Raw genomic sequence first — 17,375 nt, 5'->3', positions numbered from 1 at the left:
TAATCTAGATCCAAAGGAGATGTGTGGGAAAGGTTCTAAGGATCTGAATACTGAGAAGATTTCTGTTATTTCACATAAAAACAGTTCTACCTCCTATGAGAAGATTTTAACTTCTACTAACTTTCCCGTACCTCAAGGGGATTCTGGTTCAGTGAAAGCCCTAGATTTAGACCCGATTTCTGAAGAGGAGGCTATGTTGATAACAGGTTTTTTTCTTCTCCCTAAAGATGGTCAAAAATATATTATCAATAGGCTTCAATCACTTCTTACTATGCTCAATACAGATCTTCCCAATAGTGTTGATTATTCTCCTTCTCCTGCTAATTTTCTTGGCCTATCTAGGTACCCTGGGGTTAATATGGATAATCAGCGATCTTCTGTCCAGTCTCTTTCCCCTCTAGATCTTTATACGAACCCTACTCAAAATAATATCTCAGATATACATTGTAGTATTTCGGGATCAGTTACTCAGGCCTCTTTGAGCCATTTGCAGACTGAAACTTTTGTAAATACAACTCTAAATAACCATAAACAAGATGGGAGACTTTGTGCATTGGATCAACCAGGGATTGCTCCCACTACTCAGTTAATTACTCCCTTAGTTAAATTTAATAGTTCATGACTACTTTCCTCTACGCAAAATACCTTTTATAAGTTTACTTTTATATCTTGGAACGTTGCTGGATGGCAAACTAAGGTGATAGATAAAGACTTTAGAGATTTTTGTTCTCAATTTGATGTGATTCTTATTCAAGAAACTTGGTTGTCCCCCTCTATGCCCCCTTTTCTTCAGGGTTATCTTTCATTTGCCAAGGCTGCTATGAAATCTTTATTGGGTGGCCGTTTACGGGGAGGTATAGCCATACGTATCTCAGTTGATAAGAATCCTACAGTTGTGGATTTAAACATCTCCTTAAACCCTAATATTCAGGCCTTACATATTACATGGCCGCCGATGTTCAAAATAATTCTTTTGAGTGTGTATTGTTCCCCTTCCTCTGCCCGATCATTTGACAATTCTTTTCTACCTGAATTAAACCAGGTCCTTACGGATTTGGCTGACAATGTCCCTGATACACCCTGTTTATTAGCTGCGGATATGAATGCCCGTATGGGCCAAAACAATACTGATATTGGCGACAAACTTGGTCTTACTCCTGAAGATATGAATCATCTCCCTGTTAGATCTTCCCGAGATTTTAGAATAAACAAACGGGGCCGGGCTTTGTTTAGTCTTTCTTACAAATTCCAACTGTGCATATGTAATGGTACTTCATCTGATTCGGACTCTGGAGACTATACTTTTTTTGGCCCTAGAGGTAGCAGTGTTATAGATTATATATTGATTTCTCTTTCCATCTTTTCTTTCCTGCATTCCTTTAGGGTTCTTTGCAGACCAGACAGTGACAATATGCCAATTCAGATGACTCTCTCCCCATCAGTAGGCATAACCTCCAAATTAACTGATTTTCCAGAATTTAATGGAAATTTATGTCCACAGGGAGAGAGAAGGATTCGTTGGTCCGGGTCTATTCAGGAAAAACTTAGTTTACTTTTAGAGTCCAAAAAATTAATGGCACTGAGAGATTATATGTTGGTTTCTGATAACCCCTTGGACACCTATCAAAGGATAGTTGATGAAATTAGACCTATATTAGTCACCTCCAAACCTTTGTTACAAGCTCCCTGTTTTCATAGGGGCTGGTTTGATCAACAGTGTGTTTATCAGAAATGATGTTTAGCTAAAGCTCTCAGAAAGTTGAGAAATGTGGACTCACCCGATAATCATCATCAGTATGTTTTACTTAGGAGAACTTACAAAAATTTATTGAAAATAAAAAGGGAAGCCTATATAAAGAAATTGTGGCAAGATTTGGGCTTGAAACCCTGGATAGAGATTCTGCCAAATTCTGGTTTTTGGTTTCCAAAGGAATGAACCCACAATATGGTTCTTTGGACAATCAGATAACTGCAACTCAGTGGCATGATCATTTTTCTTCCATTTTTGGTAACAGCCCAACTGGGAATATTGTTACCCCCTATAGTGATCAGGTTCTTTTTCCTCCCCATTATGTCCCGTGTTGGGACCCTATTAATCCGGAGGAAATAAAAGAACTTATTTTATCACTACCTAATAACAAAGCCCCGGGTTTAGATATGCTCCCAGGAGAGTTATTCAAACAAAATGTCGACTGGTGGAGCATAATCTTTTCTAAATTATTCACCTTTATAAATCGTACTGGTGATATACCCTGAGCTGGGGTGACAGTGTTGTTGTCCCTATTTATAAGAAGGGATCTAGAGTGGACCCTAAAAATTATAGGCCAATTAGTTTACTCAGTGTGGCTTCAAAATTATATACTAAATATTTGCTCTCCAAATTGGAGAGTTGGGCATCTGAAAATGAGATTATTGCTGAGGAGCAGGCTGGCTTTAGAAAGGGAAAATCCACAATTGATCATTGTTTCATCCTCCAGCATCTGATTCATAAATACACACAGATAGGGAGTAAAAGATTATATGTTGTTTTTGTCAACCTCAGTTCGGCATTTGACTCCATAGATAGGTCTTTGTTATGGAAGAAATTATATGCTACTAATATTGATAGGAGGCTTTTAGCCCTAATTCAGAAAATGCATTTTAACTCTACTATGAGAGTCAGATTTGGAGCTAATGGTCATCTTTCAGAGAAGATCTTGACAGTGAAGGGAGTTAGACAAGGTTGTTTATTAGCACCTTTTTTATTTAATTTTTATATTAATAACATCATTGGTGAATTTCAAGATCCTGCTTTTTTCCCCCATCTGTTGGGGACTCCAAATTATCTATCCTCCTTTATGCTAATGATATTGCCTTATTTTCCATTACTTCTATTGGCATGCGCAGAATGCTCTCTAAATTGAGTGCTTTCTGCGCTTATGAAAAGTTAACCATAAACTACAGTAAAACCAAAGTAGTTCTCTTTGGTTCAGCTAAAAAGAAGTATATTTGGAGACTTGACCATACTCAAATTGAGCAATCTAGAGTTTTTAAGTATCTTGGGGTTTCTTTCAATGCTCAACAGTCATGGACTTCGCATTTGAATGCCTCTAAATTAAAAGCTATGCATTAATCACAACTACTTATGCGCTTTGTTAGATCGAAAGGGGTTAATTTGGTGATCCCCGCGGTGGAGGTATTTGCTAGGAAAATAATACCCCAATTAATTTATGGTGCCGAAATATGGGGTTATGCAAATTTGACCAGTTTAGAGACACTTCAAAATTCTTTTATTCGCTCTCTTCTTGGAGTCCCTCGCTCAACACCTTCTTCCCTTCTTAGATCTGAGACAGGCCTAATTCAGATTGAGGCCTCTTGCCATACTGCTTTGGCTTTATATTGTTATAAACTTATCTCTACGGCTGATTCTTCTTTACCTAAAATTTGTTTCAAAGAACAACTCACAACTCCATCTTGTAAATCATGGTTATCCTTGATAAAACCCATTTTAGAATTTTATGAAATAGATGTGAATCTTTTACCTACCTTTTCTTCTAATAAGATCAAGATTTTAATCAAAAATAAAATTCAGCTGTTTTTTAAGAGAAAGGACTTATGTAATATTCTTAACTTACCCTTTTCCCCTTCTCCTTTCTTATACAAATCAACCTTTGGCGTAGAAAATTATTTTACTAATTTAACTTGGTTCCCTTTACGTAAGGCTTTTACTGCATTGCGATTTCAATGTATGCAATCTGCTGTCTTAGTAGGGAGATATGAGAACATCCCATATGATCTAAGACTTTGTATATGTGGAGCAGATGTAGTTGAAGACATCTTTCATTATTTATTTACTTGTCCTCTTTATGAAGCACCAAGATCTAAATTCTTGACACCTTTAGCCCCCTTGCTGCAGGATAAATCTCCTGTAGCCCAGGTTTGTTGTCTTTTAGTAGGTGCTGATATGGGGATTACTCTGAAAGTGGCTAGTTTTGCTCTTGCAGCGTTGAAAATTTGTTCAAATTATGTAAAATCTTGTGCAGTATAGCAATTGTGTTTATGGGAAATTAATTTATTCTATAGACCTGATTCCGCCAGGGTTTATTTGTTTTTTATGAAGTCAGATTTGGTTTTATTTCAGTCAACTCTGAGTTAAGCTGTAAGCCTTTATAAATGGCTTTTGATATTGTGGTTTTTTCATGTTTTTTTCCTTTTACTAGTTGATTTTACTTGTATGATGTTCATAATTGTTACTCTTTTTTAGTCTATGGACATATCGTAATTTATTGCTCTTTTATTGTAATGACCTATGGTTACCACAATTAAACTTTGACTGACTGACTGGGGAGCAGTGGAAACCAGCCAAGGAAGCCAGAGAGTCCTCATGAAAAATCTGTCATCCTGTACAATGTATAGGATTGTGATCCTAATTGGGAACTGCAGCAAATGGCCTAGTAGGTCAAAGTAGCTAGCCGTTGAAAATGTTTGGGAACCACTAATATAAGGGAAGATTGTGTAAGCTTGCCTAGCCTGTAACAAAAGCCCTGAGAAGAAAGGTGTTTTCTTTTCTTGTGCACTTGCACTTGTGTGTAGTGTGTAGTGAAGAAATCTTTTCTTATGCACTTGCACTTGTTTGTAGGGAAGGGAAGAGAATAGCAGAAGCGTGCACATACAGTCAAGAAAGTTCACTTTCCATTTGGCCTCTTTTGTGTGTGTTTTCTTTTTTGCTTTCATCAGATACATTTGAGCAGTAGAATGCAAAATATGAAAAAAAGAGAAAAGTGCAAGAAGGGGGCAGATCTTCTTTGCAACCTTCTGTTCCCACCACTCTTGCGTTTCTGACTTGAAAAGTCAAACAGGGAGGGAGAGATGGAAGAGCGCAGGAGTACAGAATTCTTCAGAACGCCCCATCTCTTCCTCTCTAGCTAAGAATCATAGTTGGGGAATAGGCTGGAAATAGGGAAGGGTGGTATGTGGATAGCACTCCTTCAGAAGGCTGGATTGAATATACGGATCATCAATTGCAGTGCCCTATTGTAGAATTGCAATGAGGTTAGAATCATAGAGTTGGAAGGGGCCTAATAGGTCATCTAGTCAAGGTTAGGGCTTTATTCTTAGCAGAGCTGGCTTACATGGGTGTAGTTTGGGGGACTTCTGTTTTAAAGCACACGTCAAGACACTTGGTCATAAAGAAAGGAAAACACTTTATGATTACTCTTTACTTGGATGGCAGGGGACAGAAAGAGAAGTCTTCCATGCTTCCTGTCTAGCTGATGGGAACTCTGGGGAAAAGGAAGAGGAAGGGTAGTCCGAGATTAGCAAATTCATCAAAAACTGTTAACCAAATCCTCATTTTTCCCACCTTGACATCTTTTGCTTACAAAAGCCTCTTTGTCTTTGCTTGCCCTACTGACATGGCAGCTTCCTTAGTCTATCCTATTTTTTTTGTTTCCCTTGCATGCATGCATGTGGAGGTTTTCTGTTATCTCTTATCTCTAAAGCCAGGGTTGAAGCAGAGATATATAACACTGACACCTTTCAGTTTGGTCAAATTCATTAATTGTGTGTGTGTGTGTGTGTGTGTGTGTGTGTGTGTGTGTGTGTGTGTGTGTGTGTCTCCTGACTATGTCTCACACTTCTCTATAGTTCTTCTAATTTGAAAAAAGTACAGATGCCTTCTGGGAAAGTAGTGTAGCTTAAAGTGACATTAGCACAAGTGCTCAGACTGCTAACATTTTTCTACATGACTCAGATTTTGTAAGTTGCTAATATCTTGTGTCAGAACTCTCTCATCAAGAGAATGTGATAATGATTCATGAGCAGTCTTACTGGATTGAGCCAAAGGCTCAGCTGGTCCACAGTCCTGTGAGTTTTTTGTGGACAAAGTCAATAGCCAACTAGATATATGCGAAGCCCAGAAGCAGGAGAGAAAGATGTACCTCCCTCCTTCATCTGTTACTCAGAAACAAACTGCTGCTAAGCTTAGAGGTGGCAAACACCCATCAATAACTAGAAGCCCTTTTTAGACTTGTCCTCCATGAATTTGTCCAATCCTCCTTTAAGTCAATTTGAGCTAGTGGTCATCACCACATCTTGTCACAACAAATTCCACAGGCTAATTATGTGCTGTGTGAATTTTTTCCATCCATCTGGGATCTTCTGCCAGTAAGTTTCATTGGGTGAGCCTTGGCGAGTATTGTGGGAGAAGGAGAAAGCATCTTTCTCGTTCTTCCCATCCTGTGGCTGATTTTATAGTTCATCTGTTCTGACTTGTGTCTGTGTATTAGTGAAAACAGGCTGCTTTTTCCTGTCTCCTAAGACCTGATGTAACAGCAGACTTTGACTACCTATTTGGTAGTTATTCTGCTGCTTTGTACTAAAAGAAAAGCAACCTTGATTTTTACAAGTGAGAAAAATGCTCCTATTGTATCTCTTTTATTTTCAAAGCTTTTAAGATACACTTTGGATAAACAAGAGCTGCAGCGGGTGAGAATCATAGCCTGTGATAACCTCTGGGAGCCAATTTCCTTTGAAATGCTGCAGGACTCTGAGCTTCGTGAAGTGGTGGATATAATTGGGTAGGGCAGTGGTTCTTGAACTTTTCCAGCCCGTGGTTCCCCTGATCCTTATGGCATTGGCCAGGGCTCCCCATTACATCACCTCACCTCAGTTACCCCCAAAATGGGAAGGAAGGTGTTATAATTATACACTAGAAACAAAAAAACAGCTGCCAGCACTCTGAGGCTGCAGTCCTAACCACACTTACCTGAGCGTAAGCCCCATTGAACAAAATAGGACTTACTTCTGAGTAGACCTGCATAGGATTGTGCCCTGAGTTTGTTAGCAGCACACCTGGAGGGTTTTGAAAATGGGGGGAGAAGTGATGAATTTGCTGGGGGAGGGGAAGACTGTTTTGTGTGTATCTGCTAATTGCAGACTGGTGCAAACTAAGACCCAGAGACTGTTTGGCTGCAATCCTAACCTGACTTTCATGGGAGTAAGTCCCATTGAACACAATAGGACTTACTTCTGAGTAGACCAAGCTAGGATTGTGCCTTTTGTCTTATAATAATAAACTTTATTTTTATCCCACCCTTCTCCCCAAAGGGACCCAGGGCGGCTTTATAATAGTCTTGTAATAGCAGCCAACATGGGAAATACCCCCCCCCCCCAAAAAAAAAGGGGGCAGGAAGAAAAAGGGGGATGGCCAAAAAGGAATTTTCAGGAATTTTTATTTTTTAATCAATTTTTGTTTACAAAGCTTGACTGGTCAAAGGCAGCTTTTTTTTTCTTTTTTGAAAGGGGAGGAAAAAGAAAGGTGAAGATCCTTGGTTAAGCTGACACAGACCCCAAGCCTATGTAGGTCTACTCAGAAGTAAGTCCCATTTGAGTCAATGGGACTTACTCCCAGAAAAGTGTGGATAGGATTGCAGCCACACAGAGCAAGATTACAACTCACCTCCAGAGTAGATGGGGGCTTCTCACACACATACACCCCAACATGCAGATGCCACCCTATTCCCCCCAGGCAAGACAGAGGAATGCAGGCTGGGGCATTTGGACACCCCCCCCCCACTAGGAGCAGGCTGGGCTCCCTCCTTCCCAAGTGGAGGAGGCAAGCGCTGCGTTGTCAGTGCTTACTGGTAGAGCTCTTTCTAGGTCAGGCTTCCCTCCCAGTTTGAAGCCTGCCAGGAGCACACCCTGTGCTGATGAGATGCAGCACCTCTGCCGCTGCCCAGCCAGCCTTCTCTCCCACCTCCCCACACCATGTTTCACAGCCCTCCCCACCTCGTTCACAGCTGCAGAAAAGCAGCAAGTAGGGAGGCAGCAGGTGCAGCTGAGCTGAGCAGCTACAGCCACTTCTCTCCCCAAGATGCCCCAGGGAGCCCCAATGCACAAATTGAATACCTCCGGGTTAGGGCATCTCTTCAAAGCTGACTGTTCTCCCATAATCCTTTATGAGAATGTTTGGTGCATCCTGCTGATCTATTTGCAGATTCACATGTTTACTGGTTTATTTTAATGTATTCCTGCTGCAATTTGTGTATGATCTATAGGGAAGAAAGGCTAATACAAGTAACCAAAGGGAAAAAAAATTCTGTAATTTTCTGATTAATTTGGTGTTCTTCAACCTCTTAATTCAAGTGTATCTGGAGTGCTTTCTTGGAATGAGATACAAACTTTTTTTTTGTTCTGTTCAGGGCTCACTATCCAGGAACAATAACCACACATGATGCCTTGTCAACTGGCAAGAAACTCTGGGCTTCAGAAGACTACAGCACTGTCAATAATGAAGTGGGCGCAGGTTGCTGGGCTCGAATCCTAAACCAAAACTTTGTGAATGGGAACATGACCTCGTAAGTCCTGGTATGAATGGTGACATACGTTTGTGTGTGTGTGTGTGTGAACATGTATAGTGTATATCAGCCATTTTCAACCTTTTTCAGCTCACGAACACTGACAAGGCATTAAAGTTGTCAAGGCACTTTTTTAATTGCATTGTTTTACAGTTAATTAATATAACTAATACATTGAGGGCACAATCCTAACCAGGTCTACTCAGAAGTAAGTTCTATTGTTCAATGGGGCTTACTCTCAGGAAAATGTGGTTGGGATTGCAGCCTTAGATCATTACATGACAATTAAAGAAATTCACAAGAAGCTTGGAGAGAGAAGTATATGTGGTTTCTGGAAAGGAGGAACAATGTTTTGAAGTAGGTGATCAAATTGTTATCAGTTGATATGCTCTGATATGCCAGGAAGTGTTGGCAAAGAGAGGTGAGACTGAGCACATACTGGAGAAATGTGGGGTGAGGGGCAGTGAGGAGATGTGACTGAAACATGCAGAATTCACTGGGGTAGTGGGGGGGGGGAAGAGAGAGAACATCAGGCAACTGATTCAGGACTTTGGAAGGTGGGGAAGAGGGAGGGGAGGGGTAGGAAGAGAGGGGTTAACTGCAATTATGATGGAAGAATGTGTGTGTGAGAAGGGAGGGGGTGGGGGAGAAAAGAAAAGCATCAATTGCCTGCTCATTGAAAAAGAGTGTGACCAAGAGCCCAAGTCATTATAGTCAATGGGGCTTACTCCTAGGTAAGTGAGGATAGGATTGTGGCCCAGTGCCCTTACTGTCAAAGCCAAAGGCTTGCCAGTGGAGGCAATGTGGGGAGGGTCACTTTGGAACATTGCAGGTATGGAAAAGAATCCTTTTCAGCCAGCTGCTTAGCTAGCTCCATACCTGCTTCCCACATTCTGGCTCACTGCTCACTCTCACTCTCTCTACGCTTCCACTGCCGGGAGCTCTTCCAGGCTTCTCTGGCTGCCCAATCACCGTGTGGAAGCCCCTTCGTGGGTTGCTCCTTTTTCTCCTGCTGCCGCACAAGGCTCCAAGCGGCCGTTTCTCCTGCTCACGCAGCTGCTGCCTAACTCTTGGCCCCACGGCACACCTGAGGGAACTTTGCAGTACACCAGTGTGACGTGGCACAGCGGTTGAAAACCGCTGGTGTATATGTATATTCTGTAGGCACAATACTATCCAATTTTCCAGTACCAGTGCAGCAGTGCCAGTGGGGTGTGCACTGCTTACTGTGGTGGAGAGGCAGTCATGGAGGTCTTCACAAGGTAAGGAAATGTTTGTTCCATTATCTCAGGGCTGCATTGTGGTTGCACCAGTGCTAGAAAGTTGAATAGGATTGGACCCTGAGTGTGTGTATCAGAACTGTGAAATGTAAGGTGTAATAGAGTATGACTTCCTATAATTGGAACTGGTATTTGTGGGTTAGTGTTTTGACCAATTAAATTCCTTTAGACTTGGGTTTCATATGTCCTGACAGCTTGACAAAATCCTTCCAAAACAGAAGTAGACACAAACATAGGATGTTTTGTTTCTTATACTGCCATTCTTCTAAAGGTGACTTGCATTTTATGACTTAAAAATCTACAGAAATATTTCTTAATTTACTTAGGGTGCAATCCTATCCTGCGCTGGAACAGGCAAACCAGGATGATTGCGCTATAAGCACAGGAAAGGGGCCCAAAGTGGCTCAGCCGGAGGCAAGGGAAAACTTTTCCCCTTACCTCTGGGAAAGGTGCCCTTTCTCCTATGGGTCTCCTTGGACTTGAGGTGGCGCAAGTCCAAGGAGAGCAGAGCGGTTTGAAGCCGCTCCAATCTCCCTGGGAACCCCACTACTTGCTCCCCGCCCACACCCAGGGCCACCCACCACTGCGCAGGAACACCAGCTGGGTAACTTCTTTACATTAACTCTTATCTCTTTTTTTAAAAAATAGCACTATTGCTTGGAATTTAATAGCAAGTTACTATAAAGAACTCTCCTATGGTGAGTGTGGTTTAATGTCAGCAGATGAACCATGGAGTGGGCATTACACTGTGAATTCTCCCATATGGATCACAGGTAAACTTTTACTTATCACTTCAGCAAATAGACACGAATGTTCAATGGTTGCTACTTTCTGTTATGAAATGCATTTTGAGTTGCTGCTTGTGAGTGGAATAGCTTATTGAAGTTCCTTTATTGTAACGGAAAACTTTCCTTTATTGTATACACTATCTTTCCACCTTAAAGAAAAGGAAGCCCGTACTTTAAAACAATAGACTAGAAACAATAAAATAGTAATAAAACAAAGAAATTGGAATGCAAGGAAGAACAGCATAAAAATAGTGTCCCCTGGTTCTGGTGTTGTCCGAGAGAGAGAGAGCATCCCTCTATCCACGTTATCCATCCCTTTGCATGATTTTGTATGTCTCAATCCTGTCCCCCCTCAGGTGCACTTTTTCAAGATTGAAGAGCCCCAAACGCTGTAGCCTTTCCTAATAAGGGACATGCCACAACCTACTAATCATTTTGGGTTAGGATTTAAAAAATAATAATGATGTTGTTATGTTAAATTGTCCACCAGTGTTAAATAGCTGTGTGTAAATGTTTAAAATAACATTTGAATTAGTTGTATTCTTGTGCAGTTTTTCTTGTGTTCTGTTTAAAAACCAACCAGCCAAACTTGTTTTTATAGTTGGTTATTAGCTTCCTAACAGCGCAATCCTATCTTGAGCTGGAACAGGCGAGATAGGGCTGCAAAGTGGCTCAGCCGAAGGTAAGGGGAAACTCTTCCCCTTGCCCCTGGGTAAACCACTGCAGCCCCTATGGGTCTTCTCGGACTTGTGCCACCTCCTGAGCTGGCACAAGTCTGAGGAGAGCAAAGTGGCTTAAAGCTGCTCCATGGTGCTTACGGAGCAGGGTTGGAATTTGGCATAACTGCCAGGTCCCAGCCCCACCTCCTGCTCCCCATCTGCTCACACCTGGGACCACCCTCTGCCTGCCCTCTCCCACCCTGGAACACCTCCTCCTTGCCCACTTCAGAGCCTTTCATCGGCTGATGCAAGGCTCGGTCCTTTTGTTGGCACGGAGGCTGAATTCAACCTCCATTGGCTGGCGCGCCTCCCCACGCTGGCCTAGCTGACTCTCAAGAGGTGCTCGAAGAGCACCTTGAGGAGGTGACCCTCCTGGGCTGCCTCAAGGGACTTTCACCAGCCCAAGGGCAACCTAGGATTGCAACCTGTCACCTCCATGGCAGGGGCCCGCCCCTCCTCCCCCAGGGGCGGGGCTTCCTCTTGCACGTTGAGGGCCCTCTCAAACTTACTGCGCCGCGGAAGAAGACATCGAGTTCGGAAGAGGGGTTTCAATGGGTGGTTTATTGCGGTCAAGGATTTTACATTCATGGGGGGCTTTGTTATGTCACAAGGACTCCCCCTCCTCAGTCTTTAGGTTGTGTGATGGCAATGTCGCGGCAGAGGAGTGATGCCTTGCCCCGGGGTTGTCTGCCAACCACCCCACAGCTGCGGGGCTGTAATGGTTGGCCTGGAGCTGATGGCAGCATCTTGGCCCAGCTGGAAGGCTCCCCAACCCAGGGGGCCAGGAGATCCGATACCTTGACAAGGCTCTTGCACCCTCCAAGTACGCCAGGAATCCTCCCCTCCTAGAGTTAGGGGCTGGGTATCCCTGGTTGAGGCTTCTCTCCCCCTTCAGGGCTGGGTAAAGACAGCTCAACTGGCCAGGGACTGCTTTCACCTCCCTGAGCCACCCTACCCAAGCAGGACCCCAAGGAGGAATGAACTCTCCCTATGCCTGCCGGGCTCCTTATGAAGCCAGCAGCTGCCCCAGCCAACCCCACCCTTTCTGGCCATGTGACTGGCCTGAGATCTCCTGAGGTCTCAGGCCCTGCTCCCTGGGAGACTCCCTGCTTGGGGGCAGGATCCAGGCTTTATTCACTCCACTCCCCTACCCCTGAGGAGCTCCTTACTCCCTAGGATGCCGGGGCACTGGAACTAGAGCTGGGCTTGGGCGACACACCCTTAGAAATAAAAAGGCTGAATAGTGGGATATCATGAAAATAAATAAATCCTTCTTTTAATTAGCATTTGTTTAATGTTTCTTTTTGCTTTTTGACTTAGCACACACAACTCAGTTTACGCAACCAGGCTGGCACTACCTGAAAGTTGATGGGCATTTGAAAGCAGGTGGCAGCTATGTGGCCCTGACTGATGGACGTGGCAATATTACAATCATCATTGAAACAATGGTAAATACTCTCTAATGTTCCTTTGTTTGTTTTGGTAGGTTTTAACAGCCAGTGTTGAAAATCACTTCACTTGTGTACCCATAATGGCACAGCACTTTGAAATATGCTTCTGATTACTTATGTGACCATCAATTCACTGTAAAGGTGACATCTAGAAGTATCTTTTTGTCATGCTGATGTAGCATCGTGGCTGCGCTGTGGCTGGGAAGACCTCTTTTCATATCTCACCTCTGATGTGCATTCAGAATGTAGCTTTAGGCAGGCGTGTCCCAGCTTCAGTCCCCCACTTTTGCAAGATGGGGATCAGTTTGTTTATTTCTAAATCACTTTTCCATATAAGTGACCAAAGTATAATAAATGAATGAATACAAAATGGTTCCCAAACGGGGGTGTCACGACACCCCTGCCTGAGTTCCTCAGCCCCTTGCCCTTTAAGGGGTGGGGAAAGGGAGAGGCAGCAATGCGATTCCCAGGATCACATCACTAACGGTGGCAAAGGGGGGTGTTTTTCCTTACTAAGGGCTGGCACATGGTCCAGGAATTGCAGGGAACCCTACACAGCCATCTGCAGGGCTCCCCGTGTCTTAGAATATGGGGAAAAAAGCTATTGCAAACCAGTTCCGGTTTCACAATCGCAAACCAGAAGTAGTTTGCAATAGCTTTTTTTTAGTTTTCTAGACTTGGGGAGCCCTGCGGTGGGTTGCATGGGGCTCCCTGCAACTCCTGGACTTTGCACCAGCCCTCAATAAGTAAAAACACCCGCCCTTTGCCCCCATTAGTGATGTGATCCTGGGGATTGCATTGCTACCTTCACCCCTTCCCCGCAAAGTCTTACCTTGGGAGTTTTGCTCCCGAGAAGTTTGAGAACCCCTGACTTAAACCCAAGCAACACCACCCAATCAACAACCCCATGGCAGTATCATCATTTATAGTGGGTTTGTAAAATTGCTTAGGTAGGGTATATGAAGTATTCCTTGCCCTGGCCAAACCAGCTCTCGGTTACCTGCAAATGTGCTTTATGACGTGTTCATGACAGTCCTAGACTATCAGAGGTCCTGCGCTGGACTATCTTCACTTCAGGACTGCACTCTGCATCAAACATGTAAAATGAAGGGTACTTGTACCATCGGTGTGTGGTGATGGCATCAGTGGTGCTGGTGGTAAGAGAAACGTCAAAAGTAAGCATATAATGCTGACATCGAAACAGAAACTAGATATTTGTAAAGATGCTAGAAAGAGGGTTGAGGCTTCTTGAATGAACCACATTCATGGTGGTTGGTGAACTGCTTCAGGCTGTATTCTGTGGTCAGCACCACAAACCTGGGTTATATCCCTACTGAATCCACAGTTTGAGGCTGGTAGGTTTCATTTTCTCTTCTTGTTCTAGATGTATCCTGCGTGCAAAATAGGACAGCTTCTGCTTCCTTTAAGCTCAGCCCGTCATAGATCTTGGTCTCCCCTTTCTTAACTCTTTTGTAAAATGTTATCACATCGCATTTTGCAACTGCTTCCAAGCAGCAGTGATGAACACAGCGTTTTTCTTGTTTTTTCAAGATGCCCTTGCCCGTTAGATGCATATATATTATCTTGATCTGAGACGGTGATTGGTGTGTGTTCCTTAGTGTTCTATATACACTTTTTTCAGACTTACCGACACTCTGCGTGTATCCGGCCACCCTTACTTCCATACATTGTGTCGCCCCAGAAAGCAACTTTCCACCTCAAAGGATCCTTTGTAAGTAAATGGCACATGCTGTAGTTGCTTTCTGTCATTTTTGTGTACTGTGACTAGTCTGTAATAAGTATACTTTAGGCCAGGTCTCTCCAAACCCCAGCCCACAGGCTGGATCTGGTGTTTGAGAGAATCCTTCCTTCCCACATGAGTGGCGCTTACCGTTCTGGTACGCCGCAGCTCTTTCTCACTCCAGATTGGAACGACGCGATGCTTTGGGAAGTCACATCTGCCCAGAAATCCAGGTGCAATGGACTCTGGTGATTTCCAGGCAGCTGTGACTGCCCAGAGCATCACGTCCTCATGATCTGGGGTGCAAAAGAGCCGGAATGGTAAGCACCGGTTGCGCCGTGGAAGGTATTCCCAGTGCACAGCGGTCTTCAGTTTGGAGTCCGCTTCCTTAGGCAATAGGATCACAGGGGAATCAAGAAATGGTCTGTATATGCAGGAACTGCAGTGTCTGTGTAACACTGCAGAGGTGCAGTAGATGTCTGGGGTCAGGGGTTTCTGTTGGAGCGCTTTGTGCTGAGAAGCACCCTCACTTAAAGAGCTGTTCCTGGTTCCATCGCCACCATGTTTTAAGAACATAAGAGCATAACATGTTCTGAAACATCTGAAACATGTTCTGAAACGGATCAAGAAACAGAAACATGTTCTGTTTTAGAACAGAACAGTCTTCATTGTTTGTCTAATGAGCCTTTAAGCCTTGCCAGTTGAACATTGCCAGTTGAAACAAGGCCTTGAAGCTATAGTCCTACACTTACTAGAGTGTAGAACAGAACAGTCTTCATTGTTTGTCTAATGAGCCTTTAAGGCACATTGCCAGTTGAAACAAGGCCTTGAAGCTATAGTCCTACGCTTACTAGTGTGTAAGCCTCATTGAACACAGTGGGATTTATTTTTGAGTAGACATGCCTAGGCTTGTGCTATAGGTTTCTTAGTGACTGTAAGGGTGTAATCCAAAGGCGCCCATGGGCCAACACAAGTCCCTTCTGCTGGCCCAGGAGGGTCACAAATGTGCCATAAAGCACATTTGTGCCTCCTCAGGAGGAAGCTGGGCCAGTGCTCCAAGAAGCACTGGCCTGCGGAGGCCTCCGCAAGCCTTTGCACCTGCTTACTCCTTGTGAGTTGCGTCAGCCTGGGAGGGCTGACACAATGAAAAATTTAGGTGGGGGGAGAGGTGGGAGGGAGGCATTTCTGGATGGGGGGAGGACGGGTGAGGGATGGCCCCGGATATATTGGGTCCCAACCCCTGTACCTGGGGAGAACAGAGCGACGTCAAGCCGCTTCGCTCTCCTCAGACTTGTGCCACCTCAAAAGATGGCGCAAGTCTGAGGAGACCATAGGGGCCAGCAGCCCTTACCCAGAGGGCTAAAATATTTCCCCTTGCCTCTGGCTGAGCCGCTTATGGCCACAATCCTGCGCTGGATACAGCATTTATAGATGAACTTTTTTTCCTCGTAATTTTCTCCTTTCCTGTTTCTTTTTTTTATCCTCAGAGTAAAGTAAAAGCTCTTCACATGTGGTATTCTAAGCTTGATTTTACATCAGGAAACTCCACCTTGTTCCAGTCACTTGGACCCAGAAATGTGAGTGCCTTTATTACGACTTTGTAGTATCACAACAGCTGCTACTACAGAGCTGACTTCTATCCGTGTTGTAGGCTGTGCTGCTTATTTAATGTGCTGCTTATTAATGTTAAGAGTGTTCTAGTTCCCTGGCTGCTGTTCTTCTATAGTGTTGTGTGTATAATGAGAGAATACAGGAAGCATCTCTGTTAATGCCTTGAGACATACCCTTAAGTGTGTGCATCTCAGGGCGCAATCCTACCCTGTGCTGGAACAGGAAAGCCAGGAGGCTTGCACTGTACCCAGTGCAGGATAGGGGCCAAAAGTGGCTCAGCCAGGGACAAGGGGGAACTTTTCCCCTTGCCTCTGGGCAAACCACCCTTGCCCTTATGGGTCTCCTCAGACTTGGCGCAAGTCCAAGGAGAGTGGAGTGGCTTTAAGCTGTTCTGATCTCCCCGGGAATGGGGGTTGGGATTTGGCATAACTGCTGGATCCCAGCCCCGCCTCCCACTCCCTGCCCGCCCGTCCCCGGGGCTGCCCACTGCCCGCCCTCCCCCCATCCAGGAACGCCTCTCTTCCCCGCCCCCTCCCCTCCCCTCCTATCTCAGAGACTTATGTCGACCCAGTCGGGCTGATGCAAGGCTCGTTGCCTCAGTCGGCATGGAGGCTTGTTCCTTACAGCACATTTGCAACCCTCCTGGACTGGTGGAAGGGACTTGCGCCATCTCAAGTGAAGGGCAGGATTGTGCCCTTAGAGTCACATCACCACAGGAGAGGTTGAATTTTCATGCTGTGAGATTATCTGAAGTGGGAAGAAGTGCAAGTCACTCTTTCCCACCCAGCTTCTCCCTAACATCTGAAGTTGTTGGTGTGACTAATTGGCACCCTTCTGTTTCCTTTGCCTCTCAAGAGTTTCTGCATGTCTACTTTTGTAAGGTTAGTGCTTGGGGTTTAAGCTCCTTTAACATGAAATATATGTGACGTCTGCAGAGTATCAGGGAAGGGCTGCAGTTCTAATCAACACCAATTTGCTTTACTTGCCATCTTTCCATTGTTATCCTATAAATAGGAGGCATTCATAAATGTGGAGGAAAGACAAGATATAAATTTATTAAACAAATAAAAGTTGCCTGATGAGTCCTCCGTATGTCCCCACCTCGCACATGCTGCCTCCATTTACTATATAACTCATTGTTGTCGAATGCTGTCTGTAAACTTCTCCAGAGGCAGTTACTCTGGAAGAGCCCAGCTGGGGGGACTGACCAGCAGAGGGGTGGAGTCTGCAAGCCGGCCTGCCTGCCTAATTGCTCTCCCCTCTCCCCCAGGTATTTAGAACTGCTGGGCTTGCCAGAGGTGCGAGCCTTTGGCGCGAGCCAAAGGGCAAGAGCCAAAGGGGCTCTTGGCCCTTGGCTCGTAGCCGGGGGCTCGTGCCCGGAAGATTGGGTGCCCTTTTGAACAGTGGACCAATTCAACAGCGGTCAGATTTCCTCCCCTTCTGTTGCGG

General features: G+C 44.4%; 1 protein-coding gene across 1 annotated transcript in view; it reads left to right on the top strand.

Moving 5' to 3' along the window:
- Positions 1–17,375, top strand: part of GALC (galactosylceramidase) — a 56,078-nt gene that overhangs the window by 23,626 nt on the left and 15,077 nt on the right. The window contains exons 7-12 of the mRNA XM_066628171.1: positions 6,427–6,557; positions 8,181–8,336; positions 10,265–10,389; positions 12,444–12,571; positions 14,217–14,306; positions 15,803–15,892. Coding sequence (XP_066484268.1) covers positions 6,427–6,557; positions 8,181–8,336; positions 10,265–10,389; positions 12,444–12,571; positions 14,217–14,306; positions 15,803–15,892 — 720 coding nt within the window. The remainder of the gene's footprint in view (positions 1–6,426; positions 6,558–8,180; positions 8,337–10,264; positions 10,390–12,443; positions 12,572–14,216; positions 14,307–15,802; positions 15,893–17,375) is intronic.

This window comes from Tiliqua scincoides, chromosome 1 (genome assembly GCF_035046505.1).
Source record: "Tiliqua scincoides isolate rTilSci1 chromosome 1, rTilSci1.hap2, whole genome shotgun sequence".
NCBI classification, from domain to species: domain Eukaryota; kingdom Metazoa; phylum Chordata; class Lepidosauria; order Squamata; family Scincidae; genus Tiliqua; species Tiliqua scincoides.
The sequence above is the reverse complement of the archived record's forward strand: the minus strand, read 5'-3'. Positions and strand labels throughout refer to the sequence as shown.